General features: G+C 41.9%; 1 protein-coding gene across 3 annotated transcripts; it reads right to left on the bottom strand.

Annotated features, from left to right (window-relative positions):
• Positions 1–1,566: 1,566 nt before the first annotated feature.
• RIMOC1 (RAB7A interacting MON1-CCZ1 complex subunit 1) lies at positions 1,567–21,417 on the bottom strand. 3 transcript variants are annotated; one of them, XM_088455233.1, is made up of 6 exons: positions 21,277–21,417; positions 13,684–13,790; positions 4,985–5,131; positions 3,705–3,833; positions 1,993–2,107; positions 1,567–1,896 (listed from the first exon to the last, which is right to left on the bottom strand). In XM_088455233.1, exons 2-6 carry the CDS (start codon positions 13,726–13,728, stop codon positions 1,631–1,633), a joined length of 702 nt encoding a protein of 233 aa, XP_088311359.1. In that variant the 5' UTR covers positions 13,729–13,790; positions 21,277–21,417; the 3' UTR covers positions 1,567–1,630. The 3 variants fall into 3 exon arrangements, with proteins under 3 accessions (XP_088311359.1, XP_088311358.1, XP_088311360.1); XM_088455232.1 differs by lacking the exon at positions 21,277–21,417 and adding an exon at positions 20,103–20,249; XM_088455234.1 differs by lacking the exon at positions 21,277–21,417 and adding an exon at positions 20,003–20,095.
• Between the last annotated feature and the right edge of the window lie 1,654 nt (positions 21,418–23,071).

The following is a 23,071-nucleotide window of genomic DNA, read 5'->3' as shown; positions in this document are numbered from 1 at the left end:
AACAAGCTCGATGGGTAGGGTTTATTTTTAGGTTGTGAAAAGTAATACAGGCGACAGGTAGGCAGCTACCTGACATACTAATCTTGAAGTTGCCAGGCGACAGATGAAGATGAAATGGTAGAAAAACATTCAATACCGTGGGCCAACACAGGTGATGAGGTATCAGTAGGCGATAAACTTAGATGTCACAGGTGATACTAAAGACGCTGTCATAATACTTTGTTATACTTATGCTCTATCACCACGGCGAGCTACCTGGTCAGCCCATAGGCTGTGGACATCAGGTACCTCTAGTATTGGAATCACTTACGAAACTAGAAAATACATTTGTATTATGTATGAAAACACACAGGATAACAATGTTACAAGCACCAAAAAGCCATGGGGGACCATTACACAAGACCTACTGTATAACCATACCCTAAAGGGGCTAGAGTCACATAGGGGTATATTTACTAAGCAGACGGAGATAAAAGTGAACAGAAATAAAGTACCAGCCAATCAGCTCCTAACTGCCATGTTGCAGGCTGTGTTTGAAAAGTGACAGGAGCTGGTTGGTTAGTACTGTGGGGTCTATCTACTAGGCCTTGTATGAAGATAAAAGTGGATGGAGATAAAGTACCAACTAACCAGCTCCTAAATGCCATTTTTCAAACACTGCCTGCGGCATGGCAGTAAGGAACCGATTTGCTGGTACTTTATCGTCATCCAAGGCTTAGTACATAGACCCCTTGGAAATTCCTTTCAGCAATATCGCAGGCACTGAGCTGCACTGCTCACTGGCCAGGGAACCAGTCTGACATTCCCCTGCTTTTGGCAAATACGCAAGGCCATCTATCGACTTCTTGGATGGCCTCCTGTTGGCTAGGTGCCCAAATGGTAGCTCCATCATAGGGTACATGAATCCAGAATTGTCTAAGGATACAGATACATGGGGCAATCAACACATATCCAATACTACAGTACTAGCACGAAGTTCCAAACATGATTAGCCCTTATTCTAATCTGCTCTCTCCACAGAGGCGTACTCATATTCAAAAAGTGGTATAGATAAAGAAAAACATAGGGCCTAAAATGGAGCTTTGTACCAAAATTTTAAGTATGCTTTAATGAAACATAAAAATGAGCATATATTATGGATTAGCCCAACCGGACGGTGTTGTCCTTTAATAAACATATTCCTCTTGTACAGACGACTAGTGCTGAATCATGCACGAGGAAGATGAGGGTATTGCATGTGGTTTGTGATCCTTAGTAGAATTCCGTTGTGGAGATATGGATGGTCAGTACCCCAACACTGAGAGACCTCCATGTGCTATATGTACATGTGTGTATGGGAGAGAGGGGGGGGTTAATTAGTTCACTTTGGACAAACCTTTCCAAACCCAGTGAAGTGAGAGGCCTACCTAAAAGATGACTTTGCCCTCAAGGATTGTGGTTCAAAAAGTTAGCAAAGCTATGTTGCAGGGTGAGGAACGGAGGGGTGTTAACAAATGTTATCCAGCAATGGTGAGTACAGGAAACACTGAGATACCACTATTGTGGCACATATTTATAAATATAAAATCATCCTTAATTACTTAATTTATAAAAGGAATAATACACCATTACAGCTCAATACGCCCAATTGTTAAATTTTCTCTTTTTTCAGACTCTGTAGGATCTTCTTTGCATTGTCTGTGCTCCACCCTTGTCCACTTAGAGGCCCTTCGCACACGCCAACATAAGTCTCCAGGACACTCTCCCCAACTTCTTTAAAGTTCAGTCTGTTATTCCGTGTCTCAGAGTTAGGCCGAATGCCTGAAGTCTGCACTACTTCCATGCAGTACGTCACAGCCCAGAAACACATTTCCCCGCAGTACATCAGAGACAGGACGTGGATATCACTGAAGATACCTTAATAAGAGGTAACATCGGGTACTTGAAAATGGCAATATTTTATATTTAGTACAAAGGGAAAGGGACTAGAACAACAGAAGTGACTTGTTTTACCTTTAGCTAGCAAAGTGGCTGTATTTATGTCCTGAACTAAATCCTCATCATTCACATGTACAGGATTCCGGGTATGAAGCATTTTCTGTAGGTAATAAACTCCATCTTCAAGACACTGGTAAAAATTATAAATAACAGCAGAAAAAAAAAGTTTTAGAATTATTTTAATATTGTGGATATTGCTTACCATCATGTATTCATATTGGTGGGGGAGAGGGAGAGAGAGAATATAAAGTACCAGCCAATCAGCTCCTGTCATTTTTCAAACAGACTGTAAAGTGAGTTAGGAGCTGATTAGTTGGTACTTTATCTTCCTCCAAGGATTAGTACATATAGAACATTATGTTTGTTGTTCAAAATTGCTTTATGTAGGCAAATGTGTTTCCTAACACTGTATCAATGTTAAAACGTAATTGTGAATAAACACTTAAAATGGATGAATTTTTGTTATACGGATCATGAACACAAGTTGCCAGGGGGTTCATAGGCCCAAATGCTGTTACATTTGTTGAGTAAGGACCTTTGTGGGCATCTTACTTTGTAAGAGACATTAAAAATACTTAAGTAGCTAAGCTCTATGCAGATGAGCCATCATCAAGGGACGTCAGCTAGCAATGCTTCCGCGTTCTCTTAGCATGTTTAATGAAGGCAGTGCCACCATTATACAGTTATTAATGCATGTATAGGTTTACCAAGTTTATACAAACAAACATGTTTTTCAATTAAACAGCTTTGAAAGATGTAGAATTCTTTGATTGAAGTTACAAGTGTGGAAATTCCAGATTCTGATATTTGAAAGGTTTCATCCCATTCCAGGTATAACGGCAGGTCACTGGTTTACACCGTTATAGAGATGTGATAAACTCGGGAGGGGGCAGGTGCATTCTGTGAGGAAGGCATCGAGTGATTAATATGCGTAAGCTCTGGTGCAGTCACAAGCTTCTGTCATGGTTATTAAATGGACCCGATAACTATTATAATCTGATGAGTGGGCATTACAAAGGAAGATGGTAGAGTTTCTAATGCACAATTTAAAATATGAATACAGTGAAACATATTTCATTAACCCTATTATATTTACATGTCACATCCACCCATCTCTTCCCAAGCCTCTCCCAGTAAGGAGAACAGGCAACTGCTTAATGCAGGTGACGTTTATTCAATCTATTGGCAAAAAGAACAGAGATTTCTTCCACACATGAAAGCTAAATAAAAATAATAAAAAAAAGTTTACCTTTAGGTGTATCCTAAAAACAAGGGGCACAGTTCTGATCTGTGACAATGACGAGGATGCAAAGCCATTTCCTATTTGAATTAATTACTTTAAGCCATTGAGCTAAATGACAGTAGTTCCCCATTGGGTGTGAAGTCTCTTTCAATGGTCTAATTGAGTGACTGATGTGAAGATGCTGGACAAACAAGATGTTTTCTTAGACTATAGTACCAAAGGAAAGCTACCATGATTTAGTGTTAAGACAAAGACCAAAAGTCACCAAGACAAGCATTACATAAAATGGCTCAAAAGTTATGTATACAATAATGATAAACAATACAAATCACAACAACGAATAAAAATTAAGATTTATAGAAAATAAATTTCATAAAACAATTACAAATAAGAAAAAAACAAATGTGTAAGCCTGTAATAAACGCACTTTATTTGGGGTAATAGCCAGTGTGGCACACGACATTCGGTAACCCATGAAGCCTACCTGGTGGAAGGTCCTTTGGTCTCTGAGGACCCAGCCCTCCCTCTCTCCCACTGTATGACAGTACATGTAAAGAAGAGCCCCTCTCCTCCAGCGCAGACATTCCTGTACATCCACATCTAGAACAATATGCTGAAATATGAGAGCTTCATTATATTGGGATACATACGATACACCCCTCCCCCAGTGTGATACACACGATATACCCCTCACCAGTGCGATACATATAACATACCCCTACCCAGTGTGATACACACGATATACCCCTCCCCAGTTGGAATCGGTATGTAATACCGCCGGCCGCATGGCCGGCAGTTCGATTCCCGGCAGTGTCAGTCTGACAGAGGAACAGATCCCGGCAGCGGCAGCCCGACAGCGCTGGAAATCCCGATTGTCCCCAGGTAAGTATTAACTAACCTAACCTACCCCCCTAACCCTCCCTTAGGGGTGCCTATCCCTAACCTCCCCAAGTGCCTAACCCTAATCCCCCCTCTAAGTGCCTAAACCTAACGCCCCCCTTCCCCGCTGCCTAACCCTAACCTCCCCCCGGGGGTGCCTAACCCTAACCCTCCCCCTAACCTAACCCTAACCTCCCAGGGGGGTGCCTAACCCTAAGTCCCCCCCGGGAGCCCTAAACCTAACCCTCCCCACCCCGCGGCTGTATGCTCATGGCGCCCGGCATCCCCTGGATCGGGGCGCCGGGCGCCTGTCTCCCGGTGTCGGTGAAATGAGCGGCGTCTACATTTAGACGCCGGTCATTTCACCCTCGCCGGGATATGACAGTCGGGAAGCCGGCTGTCGGTATAATGTCAGCCAGCTTCCCAATTGCATCACCCCCCAGTGTGACACACACGATATACCCCTCCCCAGTGTGATACAAACGATATACCCCTCCCCGATGTTATACATATTATATACCCCTCCCCAGTGTGATACATATGATATACCCCTCAGAAACTACAAGTTTTCCATGCGATTGTAACCACCCGAGTCATTCACAGTACAGTATAATAATTAGAAGGCCCAGACTCCAATTTAAAGACCAAAAAGTTAGAAAAGGAAACATGCTTAACTGATGGATAAAAATTAGATCTCCTTGTACGGCTCATTGTATATCATACTTACATTAGGGTTCTCCATCAACGGCCGATGGTTTTTAACCACCGATAATGAACCATCAATGGTTAATGGCCAGCCATACCTTACATTCACAAATTTTTTAGATGGTCATAGAAATGCTGGAAACAAATACTACAAGAAAAATATAGAGCGAGGCAAACTACCTGTTTGTGGAAGTTACTTTCTTCAACTAAATGTTCCGGATCTGAAAGCATCTGAATAAGCTCTCTGACTTTCTGCAGGGAATCGTCACCTGGGAAGTCTTTATCTACCAGCTGATTTTCTTCATAGAAAGTAATGTCCAATACAGCCTGCAGAGGGATAAATCCTGGAAAATGAATGAATGTTCTACAAATTCCAAAATCCGTTATGTCACCATATACACAGTGGGAAGTACTAATAACAATGTAGATGGCATAAAAAAAAAAATGATAATATATATTTGAAAAAGAATCCAGGACGGAGTGAAGGATTTTAATTTACTGCTAACCTTTACACTTGGCGAGCTGACCTGTATCAGGGGAAATAGAGGAGTAAACATTGGAAGGCATTTGAAGCTGCATATCTGGAGAATCTAGCTGTGCGCTCCTGTATTACTGCTGCAGGAGGGAGACACACAGTATTCCAGACTTCATATACAGATGTGTCCTCCCACATCTATCCTCAATACACAACGCCGTGAGACATGCCTGGTGTGAGCGAGCAGCCGGATCCTGTGTAACTCTGCTAGCATCAGGCGTCCTTTTTTTTTTGCTTATAATGTCGCCAAGTCGCAATGCGATGTGACTAGAATGCACCGGGAGTCTGTGCCGATTAATTTGATATGTTACACTTGTGTATCTGTGTGCGACCGAGCCTGTAAACGGAACTTGGTGTGGAAACTTTGGTCGCTACATTGTAGCACTACGTATACTGATTCAGAGTCTCGGGGGTGTATTTACTAAACTGTGGGTTTTTAGAAATGGAGATGTTGCCCATAGACACCAATCAGATTCTAGCTATTATCGTCCAGAAGATGCTAGGTAAATGTTAATTAGAATGTGATTGGTTACTATGGGCAATGTCCCACTTCTTAAAAACCGCACATTAGTAAATATACCCCAAAAAAGAAGCCCGGCGCCAACTGAGTCTCTCAGGATTCAGCGTGCTGAAATGGGCTATTTGGGACAACCGAAGCAAAGATGTGCGAGGACACATCTGTACCTGCCTGTGATTATATATACCGGGAACGCCAGTGGAACAGTGTATCCACTCAAACAACTGGACAGTTTATGTTGCCAAGGTTCTTGTATGTATAATATATATTAGCGCTCCTGCTAGGCTGTTTGGAGGGCAAAAAGCGCCCTGCCCTCACAGCCTGCGGGTGCCGTCTTCACCCGCGGGTCGCAGTGTCCCGTGGGTGGGGAAATGTGCGGTGACCCGGCGTCTATTCTCCCTGTTGGCAGTGCTTAGGGGCTGCCCGGCGTGTTCGTAATTGCCGGACACGCCCCCAAGAGTGAGGAAAAGGGGACGCGTCTAATAGACACGCCCCTTTTTCAATGACCACGCCCCCTTTTCGGGGGGGCACGGAATTGCTAGCTCTGGCGCCCTGCCTGCTGCTGGAGTGAAAAATATATATTATATATATATATATATATATATATATATATATATATATAAAATGAACAAAGGGGGTGCACTCACCAGTCTTCTAAAATGAGTTTTTATTTCATCTTTTTAAAAAAAAAATTACAGCATCATAGTAAAGCTCCGACGTTTCGGTCCTAGCCATGGACCTTTGTCAAGGTACAATTCCAAGTAGTACTTTGCATCAATATATACCTGAGTCCAATTAAGAGACTCCTCCCTCACAATCATGTGAGTACAAACAATACAAACATATAGAGACATGAAGACATCATTTGTAATTGTGCAATAATACCAATCAAAGACTAACTAAAAAATGAAAAGTAATGAAAAAAAACATGTTAACAGACACATATATAAAAACAAACCTTACAGGTATAATCGAGCTGCATCCCCCGCTAGCGTGCGTGTCAATTCCCCAAACTTCCTGCCAAGTGGAACGCAAGTCGGTACCATTTCCTGTCAAGTGGCACGCAAGCTAATACAGCAGTCATGACAACCGCTGTTAAGGCTTCCTGCACTTCATCCGTCGATGCTAGCGCCCGGATCAATCAAATCACGAAGTAATATACAAGAACACTAGGGACCCGGTGACGCAGTCAAACAAGTATACGTCACCATATAACCCATTAATTTAAATGAAGATGTAACTAACAGAGTTTTCATATATTGACTCATCAAGCTAATATAAATCGGGCAGTCGACATGCACGTCCATCAAAAAGACGCAGCCTGTAAGCAAACCAATGATAAACACCTCCTCATAGATAATATAATGATAGGACAATGTCTATCCATCTGGATTGAATTACATATGCCTAAATTATAATGTATATAAAAACATGGTTTGTCAACATGTGTGTCGACATTTTTTAAAAAATTTCAATTATAAACAACCAAATTTAGACACATTAAATAATTAAAAATAAATAACAAATAAACAAACTCCATAGGAAACCCACATTGCCACAACACTCAAAAAAACAAAAAATCAAAAATCAAAAAAATTGTATCATTACAAAATCTGATGATGCACCCCCACTTGAGATCCAAAAATACTTTAATCCAAAAACATCCCAAGGTGTATAGCTTCATTAAGGCCGCGATGTCTTCATGTCTCTATATGTTTGTATTGTTTGTACTCACATGATTGTGAGGGAGGAGTCTCTTAATTGGACTCAGGTATATATTGATGCAAAGTACTACTTGGAATTGTACCTTGACAAAGGTCCATGGCTAGGACCGAAACGTCGGAGCTTTACTATGATGCTGTAAAATTTTTTTTAAAAAGATGAAATAAAAACTCATTTTAGAAGACTGGTGAGTGCACCCCCTTTGTTCATTTTTTGTATGCAGGGATACAGGTGATCCCTTTTGGGTGGCTACCCCAGCAATTGGATTTTCAGACGTGAGTGTGGACTAATACTGGACTTTAAAAATGTTTTGCATTGTCCTGCACCCGTAGTGTTTGTTACATTTTGGATATTTTCAAGACTTGTGATTTATAAATCAAAGTTTTTTTTCAACAAGGAGTATATGCATCTAAAGAACATTCGTGTGTTTTTTTTTTTTTAAAAAAAGGATTTTTTCATGTTTGTTTTTCTTTTTCTATATTTTTTCTTTTTTTGTTGCTAAAAAATTTTTTGCCATAGCCAGCCATAGTGGTGACTGTAGTTTTGCTAAACACATGGAAAATTTGGTTTCTGCCGAATTGTTATTTAGTGCTGAACATGATCAATTGGTTCTGACAGATGAGGATGCTGAGCGTGTGCTATTTGGGGTTAATGATTTCAGTAAATTGCCTGCTGAGAGTGCTCTCGACCTTTTCCACAAACTTTTACACTTAGAGAAGAGAGAAATAGATCTATTACTCCATGGGCAATTTTTATCTGATTACTTTCGAAAAAAGCAGATCCCTCGTGGTTTTAGAATAAAGAATATTCCCACGATTGGAAGAAATAACCCCATATTTTGTAGTAAATGGTGTACAGTACTTAATAAGTGCTCCTTTGATTTGCTTTTGTTGGTGATTGAAGAGGTTGGAGTAGATTTAAAAAAAGTCAGAGGTGAAATTGCAAGCATTAAACCTAATATAGTGACAACTTCGCAGGGTGATATCTCAGAGCAGTGGATTGATAAATTAAAAGTACAACTAGATAAATATCAGAAAGATTTGATAGCCTTCAAGCGGGTTAAACTTGAAAAAGTTAGTAGGGACTATCAGGAACATCGTGTCTATCGATGGTTGACAGGTACTGATAACCAGACCTATAGATTTAGAAATATAAGATCTAGAAATTCCCATTTTCAACTTGATAGCTATACTTCCTCTGATAGGGACTCCTCTGACACGCAAACCAACACTAAACCACCCTTACCACGGGTTAATACTCGCTCCCAGTTTGACATTGCTTTAAACACAGAAGGCCCCACCCGAGGCGGGGCAAATACAAAGGGAGGGAGAAAACCGACGAAAACGCAAAAAATTCGGTCATAAATTTGTCTTCTTATAAATTGAATATAGATGAGATGAACCTTCTATCGAAGGGTTTATCGTTTGTCCCCACCACCTATCATAACGATTTTAGGTGGAGTATTGACAAATATAAAATGAACCGGAAATTAAGATTGAAGGAGAGATTTAATGAGAATACTAGTACACAATGTAATGTATTTAAAAGGAAGAGCACGTTCGATCCACCATCGCAAAACCCTAGCATTAAAACGTTTTCTAGGTTATTGGATCAAAGTATACAAGAATCTCTCAGTGTACAACAAAGAGTGAGACACAATCTGCCTTTAGCTGAAAGAATCGCTTTACGCGATCTCAGTAAAAATGAGCAAATTACGATTAGAACAGCGGATAAAGGCGGGGCAGTGGTTGTGCTTAACACTACTGATTATGACGCTGAAGTAAGGAGACAGTTGTCAGATACTGGTACTTATCGATTGTTAATTGGTGACCCGATAGTGGGTTTTAAAAACAGATTGGATTTGGTCTTGGATGGTGCGTTAAAGAATGGTTGGATTAATGAAGCTGTTTTTGGCTTTTTGACAACGGAATATCCGATATGTCCGATTTTGTATTTACTGCCCAAGATCCATAAATCCCTTGATCATCCGCCTGGACGTCCGATAATTTCGGCACGCAATTCTTTGTTTTCTCCAATTGCCCAGTATCTTGACAGCTTTCTCCAGAAATGTGTCATTAGGACTGACAGCTACCTTAGGAATACACAAGATCTGATTACTAAATTAAGGTCTTTACCTTTAATACATAATGGTTTTTTGGCCAGTCTCGATGTATCGTCGTTGTATACTGTGATTCCCCACACGGAGGGAATGATGGCAGTTAGGATGGCTCTCTTGAATACACATGTGGGATCTCCACCCATTGAGTTTCTAATGGAGTTATTGGAGATGACATTAACGTGTAATTATTTTCGATACGGTGACCGATACTATCTCCAGACGGCGGGGACGGCGATGGGCAGTAATATCGCGCCAGCCTATGCAAACATCTATATGGATTCGTACGAAAAAAATTACCTGATTCCGCCGTTTGGAGATAGTATCGGTTTTTACCGTCGATTTATCGATGATATTATTTTGATCTGGAAGGATTCTGAGGATTCTTTATTGAAAATGTTGGAATGTCTTAATCACCTAGATTCGCCAATACGATTTACCATGACTTATGATAGTGTCAAAATTAATTTTTTGGACATTACTATTTTTGTCACTGATGCTGGCTATGGCTACAAACTCTATAGGAAACCCACCGACCGTAATACGCTTTTAAACTACAAAAGTCATCATCCAGTTGCTCTTAAGAGAAATTTGCCAATTTCACAATTCTTACGAGTTTTTCGGAACAATTCTGATCCTGAGATGGCAGATGTCCAGATCGGTGAGATGCGACAACGTTTCCTTGAAAGAGGATATAACTTGAAAAATTTGAATATATGTTTACAAAAGGCCAAAAAGATTTTTTGTGAAGGTTATAATGCGAAAAAGCAATCTAAAATTGAGGATCCTTTTGTAATTACTACAACATTTGACTCTGCTGGTTCGATTGTCCATAATGCAGTGGTTAAGCACTGGGATATTATTGCTACAGATCCTGTTTTAAAAAATTGTATACCTAAACGACCATTGATGAGCTTCAAGCGTGGCCAGAATTTAAAGGACAGACTAATGCGTCCTGATAGAACAAAGGCTGTGGCTGTTCAAACTTGGATGAACCAAGTGAAGCCAGGATGCTTTCGATGCGTAAATTGTATTATATGCAGGAGTATGATGGTGGGTCAATTTTTTCATCACCCACACACAGGTACCAAGATCTACATTCGACATCGAGTCACCTGTACCTCCGACCATGTGGTTTACTTATTGGTGTGCCTGTGCTCTCTGGTCTATGTTGGCAAGACGATACGTCCACTTCGTGAGAGGATGGCTAACCATCGATCCTCTATTAGAGCCGCGCTTGTTAATGGTTCTTCTGATAAACCTGTAGCAAGACATTTCCTTGAAACACAGCATGCTTTAGCAACATTGAGATGCATGATTATCGATTGGGTGCCTCCACCCAAGAGAGGAGGCGATCGGGCCAAACTCTTGCTCCAGAGAGAAGCGATGTGGATACATAAATTGGATACGGTCCACCCTCGCGGCCTTAATGAAGCTATACACCTTGGGATGTTTTTGGATTAAAGTATTTTTGGATCTCAAGTGGGGGTGCATCATCAGATTTTGTAATGATACAATTTTTTTTATTTTTTGTTTTTTTTAGTGTTGTGGCAATGTGGGTTTCCTATGGAGTTTGTTTATTTGTTATTTATTTTTAATTATTTAATGTGTCTAAATTTGGTTGTTTATAATTGAAATTTTTTAAAAAATGTTGACACACATGTTGACAAACCATGTTTTTGTATACATTATAATTTAGGTATATGTAATTCAATCCAGATGGATAGACATTGTCCTATCATTATATTATCTATGAGGAGGTGTTTATCATTGGTTTGCTTACAGGCTGCGTCTTTTTGATGGACGTGCATGTCGACTGCCCGATTTATATTAGCTTGATGAGTCAATATATGAAAACTCTGTTAGTTACATCTTCATTTAAATTAATGGGTTATATGGTGACGTATACTTGTTTGTCTGCGTCACCGGGTCCCTAGTGTTCTTGTATATTACTTCGTGATTTGATTGATCCGGGCGCTAGCATCGACGGATGAAGTGCAGGAAGCCTTAACAGCGGTTGTCATGACTGCTGTATTAGCTTGCGTGCCACTTGACAGGAAATGGTACCGACTTGCGTTCCACTTGACAGGAAGTTTGGGGAATTGACACGCACGCTAGCGGGGGATGCAGCTCGATTATACCTGTAAGGTTTGTTTTTATATATGTGTCTGTTAACATGTTTTTTTTCATTACTTTTCATTTTTTAGTTAGTCTTTGATTGGTATTATTGCACAATTACAAATGATGTCTTCATGTCTCTATATGTTTGTACTCACATGATTGTGAGGGAGGAGTCTCTTAATTGGACTCAGGTATATATTGATGCAAAGTACTACTTGGAATTGTACCTTGACAAAGGTCCATGGCTAGGACCGAAACGTCGGAGCTTTACTATGATGCTGTAAATTTTTTTTAAAAAAGATGAAATAAAAACTCATTTTAGAAGACTGGTGAGTGCACCCCCTTTGTTCATTTTTTGTATGCAGGGATACAGGTGATCCCTTTTGGGTGGCTACCCCAGCAATTGGATTTTCAGACGTGAGTGTGGACTAATACTGGACTTATATATATATATACATACACACATACATACACACAATTAATGTGGTGGCGTTCTCTCTACCTACTACTGAGTCCATTATCTATTTTATATTAACAGCACGGGTTGAATTACATGTATATGGGAATTTATTCCTCATAGACATTATTACGTTGTTTGATTGCAGCATTACAAGATGCATTTTTTTTAAGTGTCACTGATTAATCAGCTCATAAGATAACTTTCACCCTGAGACGCCATGCTGAATACGATCATATTATCTGTGTGTGTGACTGTTTGTAGAGAAGGGGGCTCCGCATTATTACAGCTCGTCATCAGTCCTCCTGCTAAACCCCCTCCCCTACAAAACATCAGATGTGGGACTGAGCATGGAGCCCTGGGCAAAAGTTATCAGTGTAACTGATCAAAAGCACCTTTAAAAAAAATTATTTTTTTAGGACTGCCAAAGGGTATAATTAATATAGTTTGTTATATAGTCTTGCTGCATGTGTTTTTAATATATGTCTCCAATGAATCATATGACCAGACAAATAAAAAAGTGTTGTGTATTGCTGAAAATGGGCCCATAGGTTAGCAGTGGGGAAATGTTGCTGTAACTCATAGCAACGAGTCAGATGTTATTTTATTTTCAAAACTGCTTTTAGTATAGTTACATAATCTGATTGGCTGCTGTGCGCTACATCTTTCTGGCTCCAAAGATACTTGTTTGCCAGTTTTAATAAATGCCTTATACACTGCTAACCACCTATATGACATCCAATTGTCAAACACACTTTAATCTACTTTGTATCTGTTTCTTATGGTGCGTACACACGGTACGATTAAAATGCACCATATGAACGATATCTATCATATCGTTAGCGTTCATATCGTGCATTTTTCAGTGCCTCCAACCCACCAACGGCCTGCGGTGTGCGGGCACGTATGGACGATAAAGATATCGTCCATCGACCGTGCATGCAGGCTAACCTGGTCGATATCGACCAGGTTACTATATTCTGTCCATCGTTGGTGGGGTGCTGGATGATTGATATCGATCATCCAGCACTCCGGGAAAGTGCAGGACGATCAGTCAGCGATATCGTTATGGCTGACAGATTGTACCGTGTGTATGCACCTTAGCACTCTCAATTATCATTGGTTTTCCAAGCAAATAAAGGGGAATGTACCACTATATAAAGAAAAATAGTTCCTGCATATAACTATAGGACGATATAAAAAATGCCATTATACGTTATTTGGTGTTTTGTACAGTCAGCTAAACATAGCCTTCTGTGACGTTTTATGAATACCAATGTGGCTCTAAACACAGGGTGACAGCTGTACTTGGAGAATAATCTTATTTGTCTATGCACAATGTTTTCACTATACTGTATACTACTAACTCAGAAAAGGATATAGCTAAATGGGTCATTATGTAATACTATACCTGAGTGTAAAGGCGCAGACATGATGTATGATTACAATTCCGCATATCTTTTGCGCACGCGTCATTCAAACTTTGTAATGTAGCGGAGGCCTTCAATAAAAGTGCATCTAAAACACAAAACAAACAGTGTTCACTGGTTTTATTGAAATATATATTTTCACTATGCGCTGATCTGCCCTAATATCTCACTGCGGATGGATGGATAGAGAGAGAGATATAGATAGATAGATATATATATATATAACACACACACACACACACACACACACACACACACGGCACTCGGAGGCTTGAAGAAAAGTGCAGAATTTAATCAGTCGTCATCATTAAATTCTGCACTTTTCAACAAGCCTCCGCCTGCCGTGTTGCTTATATTGTGGGAACATGTTCTCCTCTATCAGGAGGGCTCCGGAGCATACTATTCAGTATCTTCAGTGCCTGATCAATGTTGGTTAATATATATCAATCCAAAACTGCCGGCACTCAAGCACAATATGCTGCAATATACTCAGCTGATCCCGGTGCCATATCATATAGAATCATGTGCTCGTCCAAAAAGAGATCGGCACTCGCAGGATATCTTCCAACAAAATTTATTGTAACCACATAGTCAGGACGGTCTAAGTCACGTTTCAGGGCCTCAGCCCCTTCGTCAGGACCTCTGCACACCAAAGGACATACAAACACAGACAACACTTACCCATCCTAAATACCCACTGCTGGTGTAACCGCTACCACCGTCCACATCCGGCCGCCAAACGAACCGGCAACTCCCGTCGCTCCGCTTCCGGGATCAGCATGCTTCTGTTGCCTAGCAACCAGCTAGCTTGCGTCTCACACGGATCAAGCGGCAAGACACGCCCACTCCATCGGCTAGCACGGATGGGTCAGGGGACCCGATTACTACCACCTACATAAGATAAAAATGCACATAGTTTAATAACTACAATATAATCATAAAAACATACAACATCAAAAACATATACACAGACGAAAATACATAAAAAAAGAGAATACATAATCAGACATATTGCTACCAAAATCGGGTTCATTATATCAGACTATTCCAATTAATTTTTTCATTCAGGCCTTTTGGCCACACAGTATCAAGTCGGAATATCCAGCGCGCTTCTAATATAAGCAGTTTTTTTATTCTATCTCCCCCTCTACATGATTCGGGGATATGGTCAATGATCTGATATTTAAGAGCAGAGAGAGGATGATTACAATTCTTAAAATGTTTCGCCACAGTTTGGTCAATGTCTCTACCCATATTGGCTAAGTTAATCGCTGACCTATGTAACGCCATCCTATCACGGAACTTCCGTGAGGTTTGGCCCACATAATACAGGCTACATGGGCACCAAATCATATACACCACAAAAGATGATAAACATGTCAGGACATGGCGAATCTTGAACATTTTGTCACAATGAGGATGTTTAAAGCTACGAGATGACACCAAATATCTACATGTAGTGCAGTTGTGACAGGAATAACACCCCGGAGGTTTTACATAAATATTGGGGGGAACGGGTATTCCTCTACCAGTAATATCTGTGACCATAAGCCGATCCTTTAGATTGCGGCCCCTACGAAAAGCAGCCACAGGTCTCAACTTCTTAAATACTGGTAGTTCAGGGTCCGAAGAGACTATGGGCCAAAGTGCCTTCGTGGCATGTCTAATAACCGGACTTGCCACTGTGAAATCACTGGACCATGGTATTATCATATCTCCACCCCTGTCTCTAGGGGATAATAATTCCTTTCTGGACATACATAATACCTTCTTTTTTTTGTTGTTGCAAAGTATTATAATCATAACCTCTATTTGTATATTTGGCTATCAATTCATCCAATTTACATGAAACACTAGCTCTATCACTCATAATTCTCGACACTCATCATTTGTGAGAGGCGCAGGCCTTTTTTAAGGGCCAGGGGGATGATGACTACTAGCCATCAAAAAAGTATTGCGATCCACATCTTTGCAAAAAACATCTGTACTAATCCTACCATTACATCTAAAAAAGATGCTGTATCAGTACTAAAAGCATAGGTGAATTTTATCGGGGAATCTGAACCATTAATGCCATTAAGCAATGCCACAAATCGCTCAGCACCACCTGTCCACAATACAAATATATCGTCTATATACCTAGTGTAAATAGGCATATAGCACTTCACTTATTTTTTATATACGATGGTGATTACTACTTACAGTTGCGCGACTGCGCAATAGGGTCCTCTGTGGCCCCATCTTATGCACACAAATGATGAGAGTGTCGAGAATTATGAGTGATAGAGCTAGTGTTTCATGTAAATTGGATGAATTGATAGCCAAATATACAAATAGAGGTTATGATTATAATACTTTGCAACAACAAAAAAAAGAAGGTATTATGTATGTCCAGAAAGGAATTATTATCTCCTAGAGACAGGGGTGGAGATATGATAATACCATGGTCCAGTGATTTCACAGTGGCAAGTCCGGTTATTAGACATGCCACGAAGGCACTTTGGCCAATAGTCTCTTCGGACCCTGAACTACCAGTATTTAAGAAGTTGAGACCTGTGGCTGCTTTTCGTAGGGGCCGCAATCTAAAGGATCGGCTTATGGTCACAGATATTACTGGTAGAGGAATACCCGTTCCCCCCAATATTTATGTAAAACCTCCGGGGTGTTATTCCTGTCACAACTGCACTACATGTAGATATTTGGTGTCATCTCGTAGCTTTAAACATCCTCATTGTGACAAAATGTTCAAGATTCGCCATGTCCTGACATGTTTATCATCTTTTGTGGTGTATATGATTTGGTGCCCATGTAGCCTGTATTATGTGGGCCAAACATCACGGAAGTTCCGTGATAGGATGGCGTTACATAGGTCAGCGATTAACTTAGCCAATATGGGTAGAGACATTGACCAACCTGTGGCGAAACATTTTAAGAATTGTAATCATCCTCTCTCTGCTCTTAAATATCAGATCATTGACCATATCCCCGAATCATGTAGAGGGGGAGATAGAATAAAAAAAACTGCTTATATTAGAAGCGCGCTGGATATTCCGACTTGATACTGTGTGGCCAAAAGGCCTGAATGAAAAAATTTATTGGAATAGTCTGATATAATGAACCCGATTTTGGTAGCAATATGTCTGATTATGTATTCTCTTTTTTATGTATTTTCGTCTGTGTATATGTTTTTGATGTTGTATGTTTTTATGATTATATTGTAGTTTTTAAACGATGTGCATTTTTATCTTATGTAGGTGGTAGTAATCGGGTCCCCTGACCCATCCGTGCTAGCCGATGGAGTGGGCGTGTCTTGCCGCTTGATCCGTGTGAGACGCAAGCTAGCTGGTTGCTAGGCAACAGAAGCATGCTGATCCCGGAAGCGGAGCGACGGGAGTTACCGGTTCGTTTGGAGGCCGGATGTGGATGGTGGTAGCGGTTACACCAGCAGTGGGTATTTAGGATGGGTAAGTGTTGTCTGTGTTTGTATGTCCTTTGGTGTGCAGAGGTCCTGACGAAGGGGCTGAGGCCCTGAAACGTGACGTAGACCGTCCTGACTATGTGGTTACAATAAATTTTGTTGGAAGATATCCTGCGAGTGCCGATCTCTTTTTGGACGAATATATATATATCTATCTATCTCTCATCTTGAGAATGGTCCATGATAGGGACCGAAACGTAGATAGGTGATATTATAACCTTGCCATGCTGTGAACCAATAAAGAAGACTTTTTTACGAAGACTGGTGAGTGCACCCCATTGTTTACATTTTTTATACATGGGTGTTCTATGTTCAGACTCCCTTTTTGGACAGATCATCTGTAGAACGGCAGGTCTTGTGGGGTGTTCCTGGTATGCAGTGGTTAGTACCTACCAAAAGGGACATGGATGCCCAAGGCTCACTGATGTGTGTGGGGAGCGTAGGCTAGCCTGTCTGGTCCTATCCAACAGAAGAGCTACTGTAGCGGAAAAAGTGAAATCTGGCTATGATAGAAAGGTGTCAGGACACAGTACATCGCAGCTTGCTGAATATTGGCTGCAAAGCCACAGACCGGTCAGAGTGCCCGTGCTGACCCCTGTACACCGCCTACAATGGGCACATGGGCGTCAGAACTGGACCATGGAGCAATGGAAGAAGATGGCCTGGTCTGATGAATCACGTTTTCTTTTACATCATGTGGACAGCCGGGTGCGTTTGCGTCGTTTACCTGGGGAAGAGATGGCACAGGATGCACTGTGGGAAGAAGGCAAGCCAGCAGAGGCAGTGTGATGCTCTGGGCAATGTTCTGCTTGGAAACCTCGGGTCCTGGTATTCATATGGATGTTACCACAAACCTAAACAATCTTGCAGACCAAGTACACCCCTTCATGGCAATGGTGTTCCCTGATGGCAGTGGCCTCTTCCAGCAGGATAATGTGCCCTGGCACACTGTAAAAATGGTTCAAAAATGGTTTGAGGAACATGACAAAGAGTTCAAGGTGTTGACTTGGCCTCCAAATTTGCCAGATCTTAATTCGATGGAGCATCTGTGGGATAACAAATCAGAGCCATGGAGCCCCCACCTCAAAACTTGACATAAAGGATCTGCTGCTAACATCTTGGTGACAGATACCACAGGACACCTTCAGAGGTCTTGTGGAGTCCATACCTCAGTGGGTCAGAGCTGTTTTGGCAACACAAGGGGGACCTACACAATATTAGACAGGTGGTTTTAACGTTATGGCTGATCAGCGTTTATATCCAATACAAAACCGTGGCGCTATTGAATTAATCCCAATTCAATCTTGAATGTAATGCACTGATCCTCCACACATCCACTAGACGATTAAATTGAGCTCTTGAACGATATTGTTATCGTTCAATAATCGTTTGAAAATCATTTAAAAAAATGTCTAAAACGACCAGCGATGTGCGCTCCTGATGGTCGTTTAGACATCTATCATCGTGCAAATATGTTGTACAACCTGACGATAATGTCAGGTTCAGCATGTTTGCAGATGATTGATATGCCTACACTGAACGAGTACTCATTCAGTGTAGGCACAATGTCGTAATCGTGCAGTCTTTTGCCTGTCTTCTAGTGCATGTGTGCCTTTAGAGGAGCAGCCCAACTTGTACACCCAGTTGTAGGTGAAAACAAAATCTAAAAAAACAATAACAGGTATCTCCTTGTGCAATATTTAAAAGACACCAATATGATAAAAAGTATATGAATTGGTACCCGGCGCCTGCTCAATGATTCTGGCAGGCGTCGGGACCAGCACATGATCGGCGGAGGTGCCACGCATGCGCACTCTTAACACCAGCTTCTCGGGGCTGCATTGATTGCAACCCCGAGAAGCCCTGTAGGGCTGGCCAAAAGGCAGAGCAGCGGCTTCCACTGGCTGGACTGGCAGGGGGGGGGGGGGGCTGCAGCCTCGCAGCCCCTAGGTAAGATCCGCCACTGTTTATAGGCTTATCTGAAAACCTAGGGACTTCATATCCTCCCTAATTCATCCAGGTGCATTCTCCAGTTGTTCAAAATAAAAAAATAGAAGGAAATATCAAAGTGCACCTCCTATTATATTACATTTAATAAAATCCTTAAACACATTAAAAATGTACAATGCATTGAAAAAAATAAATAAATAAATCAAAGGCTTATCTGATGAAACACCAGACATCTACTCCCATTTTATACCCCTGAGGAAGTCACTGTCCACAAGTGTTGGACAGAACAAAACGCGTAGGGTAATTGAGGTCGGGACTCGTGGTGAAGGATGCAGATCTTTGGGGGATGTGATATATTAAGTCAACATTTGCCATCTGAAGAGGTGCTTACTCTAGCAATCAAAATTCCGAAAACATAGCACAACCGAAACATCCTCATACACTGTATGGGGACTGCATGTAATCTAAATTACAGGAGATCCTGAGACATCTCCTGTATTAGAAGCTTAGTAAATAGCCCAATTACTCAAATCAGCACTAATCACTGCTTCTGCATGATGAACGGAGCATTTAGGCTTATTTCCACACAGGAGAGAAAAATAAATGGCTAATTAGGATATTGATGATACATAGTTATTATTCTAGACAATGTATAACTAATTAAGCACAATCCCTGCCCCCTCTATGTTCTCAGATTAGATATAAACATCTTGTAACCTTTATGATTTAGAGACCAGAGCTGGGCAACCTGTCGGTTTGTAATCAGTGTGCAACTACAATTTCTGGCAGCACATGCTGGGATTTATAGTGCTACAGGCTGTCATAGTCTGATGCTGGCTCCTGGCTGTGTCCTCGGATTTTCACTAAAATACCTCAGTCACTGTACACAGCAGCTTTCCTATGGAGGGCATGGTCACTTGCTCTTATATGCTGTCTAATCGCTAATGCGGCTTTGGCTCCCCCTTGTCTCACCGCCACGGCCCCGCTCCTGGAGACTGTTCCATCTGAGCTGCAGCTTTTCAGCTCTACTCTTCCAGTCCAGGACACAGGGCGCCGCCATGTTGGACAGACGGGGTCACGTGAGGCACGGTCACATGATCTAGTGCTTACTTAGCTGTGTAGGAGAATAATGAGGAGTAAAGAACTGGTCTGTCTGTGTGTGTGCACCTCTCAGTTACTCTCCCTTATTATACAGCCACTAGTTCTGCATCTGACAGTGCCTCAATGGGCACTACTGTACCATTTATATTTACACACAGTCTTTATAATTAACCTTTACAAAAATAGGTAGGGCCACCAAGCGCTGGATTCTGTTTATGTACTCCAGGAGAGAATAATTCTTTATCGGTAAACATGTATTTCAACAAAGATTCCAAAGTCCTTAAACTTCTAATCAGGTTCTCACCTTAAATAGGTGAAAGGAGTTCCTTGAAAGGTATATTTTTTCTTCCCTTTATACCATCAGCATATATCCACAAATGGGGAAGAAACCCAATGCTGGTCCTTAGTATATGGACATCAACCTCCAATGCAGACAAACATGGAGAAAGAAATCTCTCATAGGGGCCCATTTATTAATGATCGCATTTTGCAATGCGATCAGGGCATGCAGTACCGCCCATGATCGCATTGCAAAATGCGATCATAGCGGCCGAATGTATGATCCGGCACATGTGGCCGGAGGCTGCTGCGCATGCGCAAGTCCCACGGACTGCACATGAGCGGCGCCCATTGCCAGCGAAGGGATCTGGCAGATCCCTCCGCCGGCTGACTTGCGGTAAGTCCCCATAGGCTACAGCGGCTAACGCTATCTTCAGACGGCGTTAGCTGCTGGTGCCAATATCAGGAATGCTTCGCATTCCCGATATTGATACATTTGGCAGCATCGCATCCCCCATAGAAAGCTATGGGGGAGGCGGCTGCCAGCGGCAGTGGAGGGATCGCAGCAGGTATCGGAGATACCTGCTGCGGTCCCTCCTTCATACATCCAGGGGATACTTAGTATTTGAGGTAAACCCCCGAAAACAGGTGTTTTCAGGGAATTTACCTCAAATTCCGTTTGATAAATGGGCCCCATAGTGTTTTAAAAGTTTAACAAACTATTTTATTCCATAACACACAAAAAAACAGTAAGATTGCTTCGTACCATATAGAGCCTTCCGAGAAAGGCATACATGAAATGAGTAGTGGTGACAAAAAGACACCCGGGTTTACCACTCCTCCTTTGCACGTGGACCTTCACAGGATCTCCTATGGTCACAGACGGGGCACACACCTCCACCGACGCATTTCGGACCCTTTGTCAAGGAGGTGTGCACTGGTGGCCATATTTAAACCCCTAGCAGATCATGTGATGTTCCACTTTGCTCTGCTCGTTTATTACTGGAAACATAATCAAAACAAAACCGGATCACTCAGGTCCCGATTTTCCAATATTCAGTCATCCTTTTTTATAAAGGGTTTAAACCAAATTCATCTAAAACACTTTAAAACATCACAAACTTATATAGACTCCTTAATAAAAAACAGCTGTGTGTTTGTACCAAAGGACGGTATAGAGAAACCTAATGCTGATCCATGCGTATACATACTATAATGCAGGTTTATTTTAAGTCCATACCGGAGTTTCCAGACAGTTTCCCCCCTTTCCTTTCTACTGAATGTCTAATAAAACTTGTTTTCTGTAAAATCCAATAACCGCGTCATTTCCTCTGTGTTGAAAATGAGTCTTGGGACGCTGGGTTGGAAACCGGAAGTTCCGGCGGGGTTGTTTCACTTCCGGCTGTTGTATATGGAGTGTTTTCGGAGCGGGCCATGGAGCGCAAGCTTAGTTATGTGTGGACCGCAATACACGGAAGTTCCTCCATCTTAAGTTCGGGAATTTTTCCATATATACACTGGTGGCCAAAATTGCGGACACATTTTGAATTTGAATGTTTTTCAACTTTGAATGCTTCACGCAGTGCAATGATTCATATATCAAATGAAAGGAAATTTAATGCTGAATTCAACACAATAAACAGAGGTCAAATATTTGCATTGCAAGGGAAGTTATGCTAATTTGAGTCAGAGAAAGAAGCACAGATGCATGAGATTCAAGAAGCGGATTGTAGTAACAGCTACTACCAGCCAATCTCAATCGTCGTTCTGAGGACCAATCAGCTGTCGTTTATGAGCAGGTGCAAGGTCATGTTCAAAGGTGGGAAAGGTCAGATTGGCTGCTTTATTTTGCAGAATAAAGGGCCTGATTCAGACCCACTCGCGAGCGGCTGTCCGCTCGCAAGTGGGTCGATGTTCTGGACTGAGCATGCGCACGACGGAGGGAGCTCCGCCGTGCGCATGCACCAGACGCGACGAGCGAAGGAAAGTCCTTCGCTCGTTGTGTCTGATCAAAGGGGGCATGCTGTCGATGTTGATTGACAGCACGCCCCCTTTGGTAGGCGTGCCTCCCTGACGGGGGCGTTCCCACGGGAACGCCTCCCGTCAGAAGCCGGCCCACTGACATCACTAGTGATGTCAGTGGGAGTGATTTTAGCTCTGATAGAGCCAAAATCACTCCGGAGCTTGCGGTTGAAAACCTCAACCGCAGGCTCCGGCTCGCAGTTTCGATGGTCACGACCATCGCGGCCATCAAACTGCACACTCGTATAGCCTGTGGGTGGTCACCCACAGCTATACGAGCGTCCAGGAGGACGCTCCATTTTCATGGAGGCCGGCCCTCATTCAGAGCGTGCGCTCTGCTCAGAGCGTACGGCTCTGAATGAGGGCCAAAGTTGGTTACTGAAGTGCAATTACGGTTGGATGTTTGTGTGTATTGTGTAGTGCTATTGATTGTGTAAAAAATAAATACAACAATGTCGTCCAGGCAAAGTGGTGACTGGTCACCCAGAATGGTCACCCAGGAAACAATCCAGGATTGTTGTGTTACGTGAAAATGGTCT

Source organism: Taudactylus pleione, unplaced genomic scaffold, assembly GCF_031769625.1.
Source record: "Taudactylus pleione unplaced genomic scaffold, aTauple2 ptg000647l, whole genome shotgun sequence".
Taxonomy (NCBI): domain Eukaryota; kingdom Metazoa; phylum Chordata; class Amphibia; order Anura; family Myobatrachidae; genus Taudactylus; species Taudactylus pleione.
The sequence above is the reverse complement of the archived record's forward strand: the minus strand, read 5'-3'. Positions and strand labels throughout refer to the sequence as shown.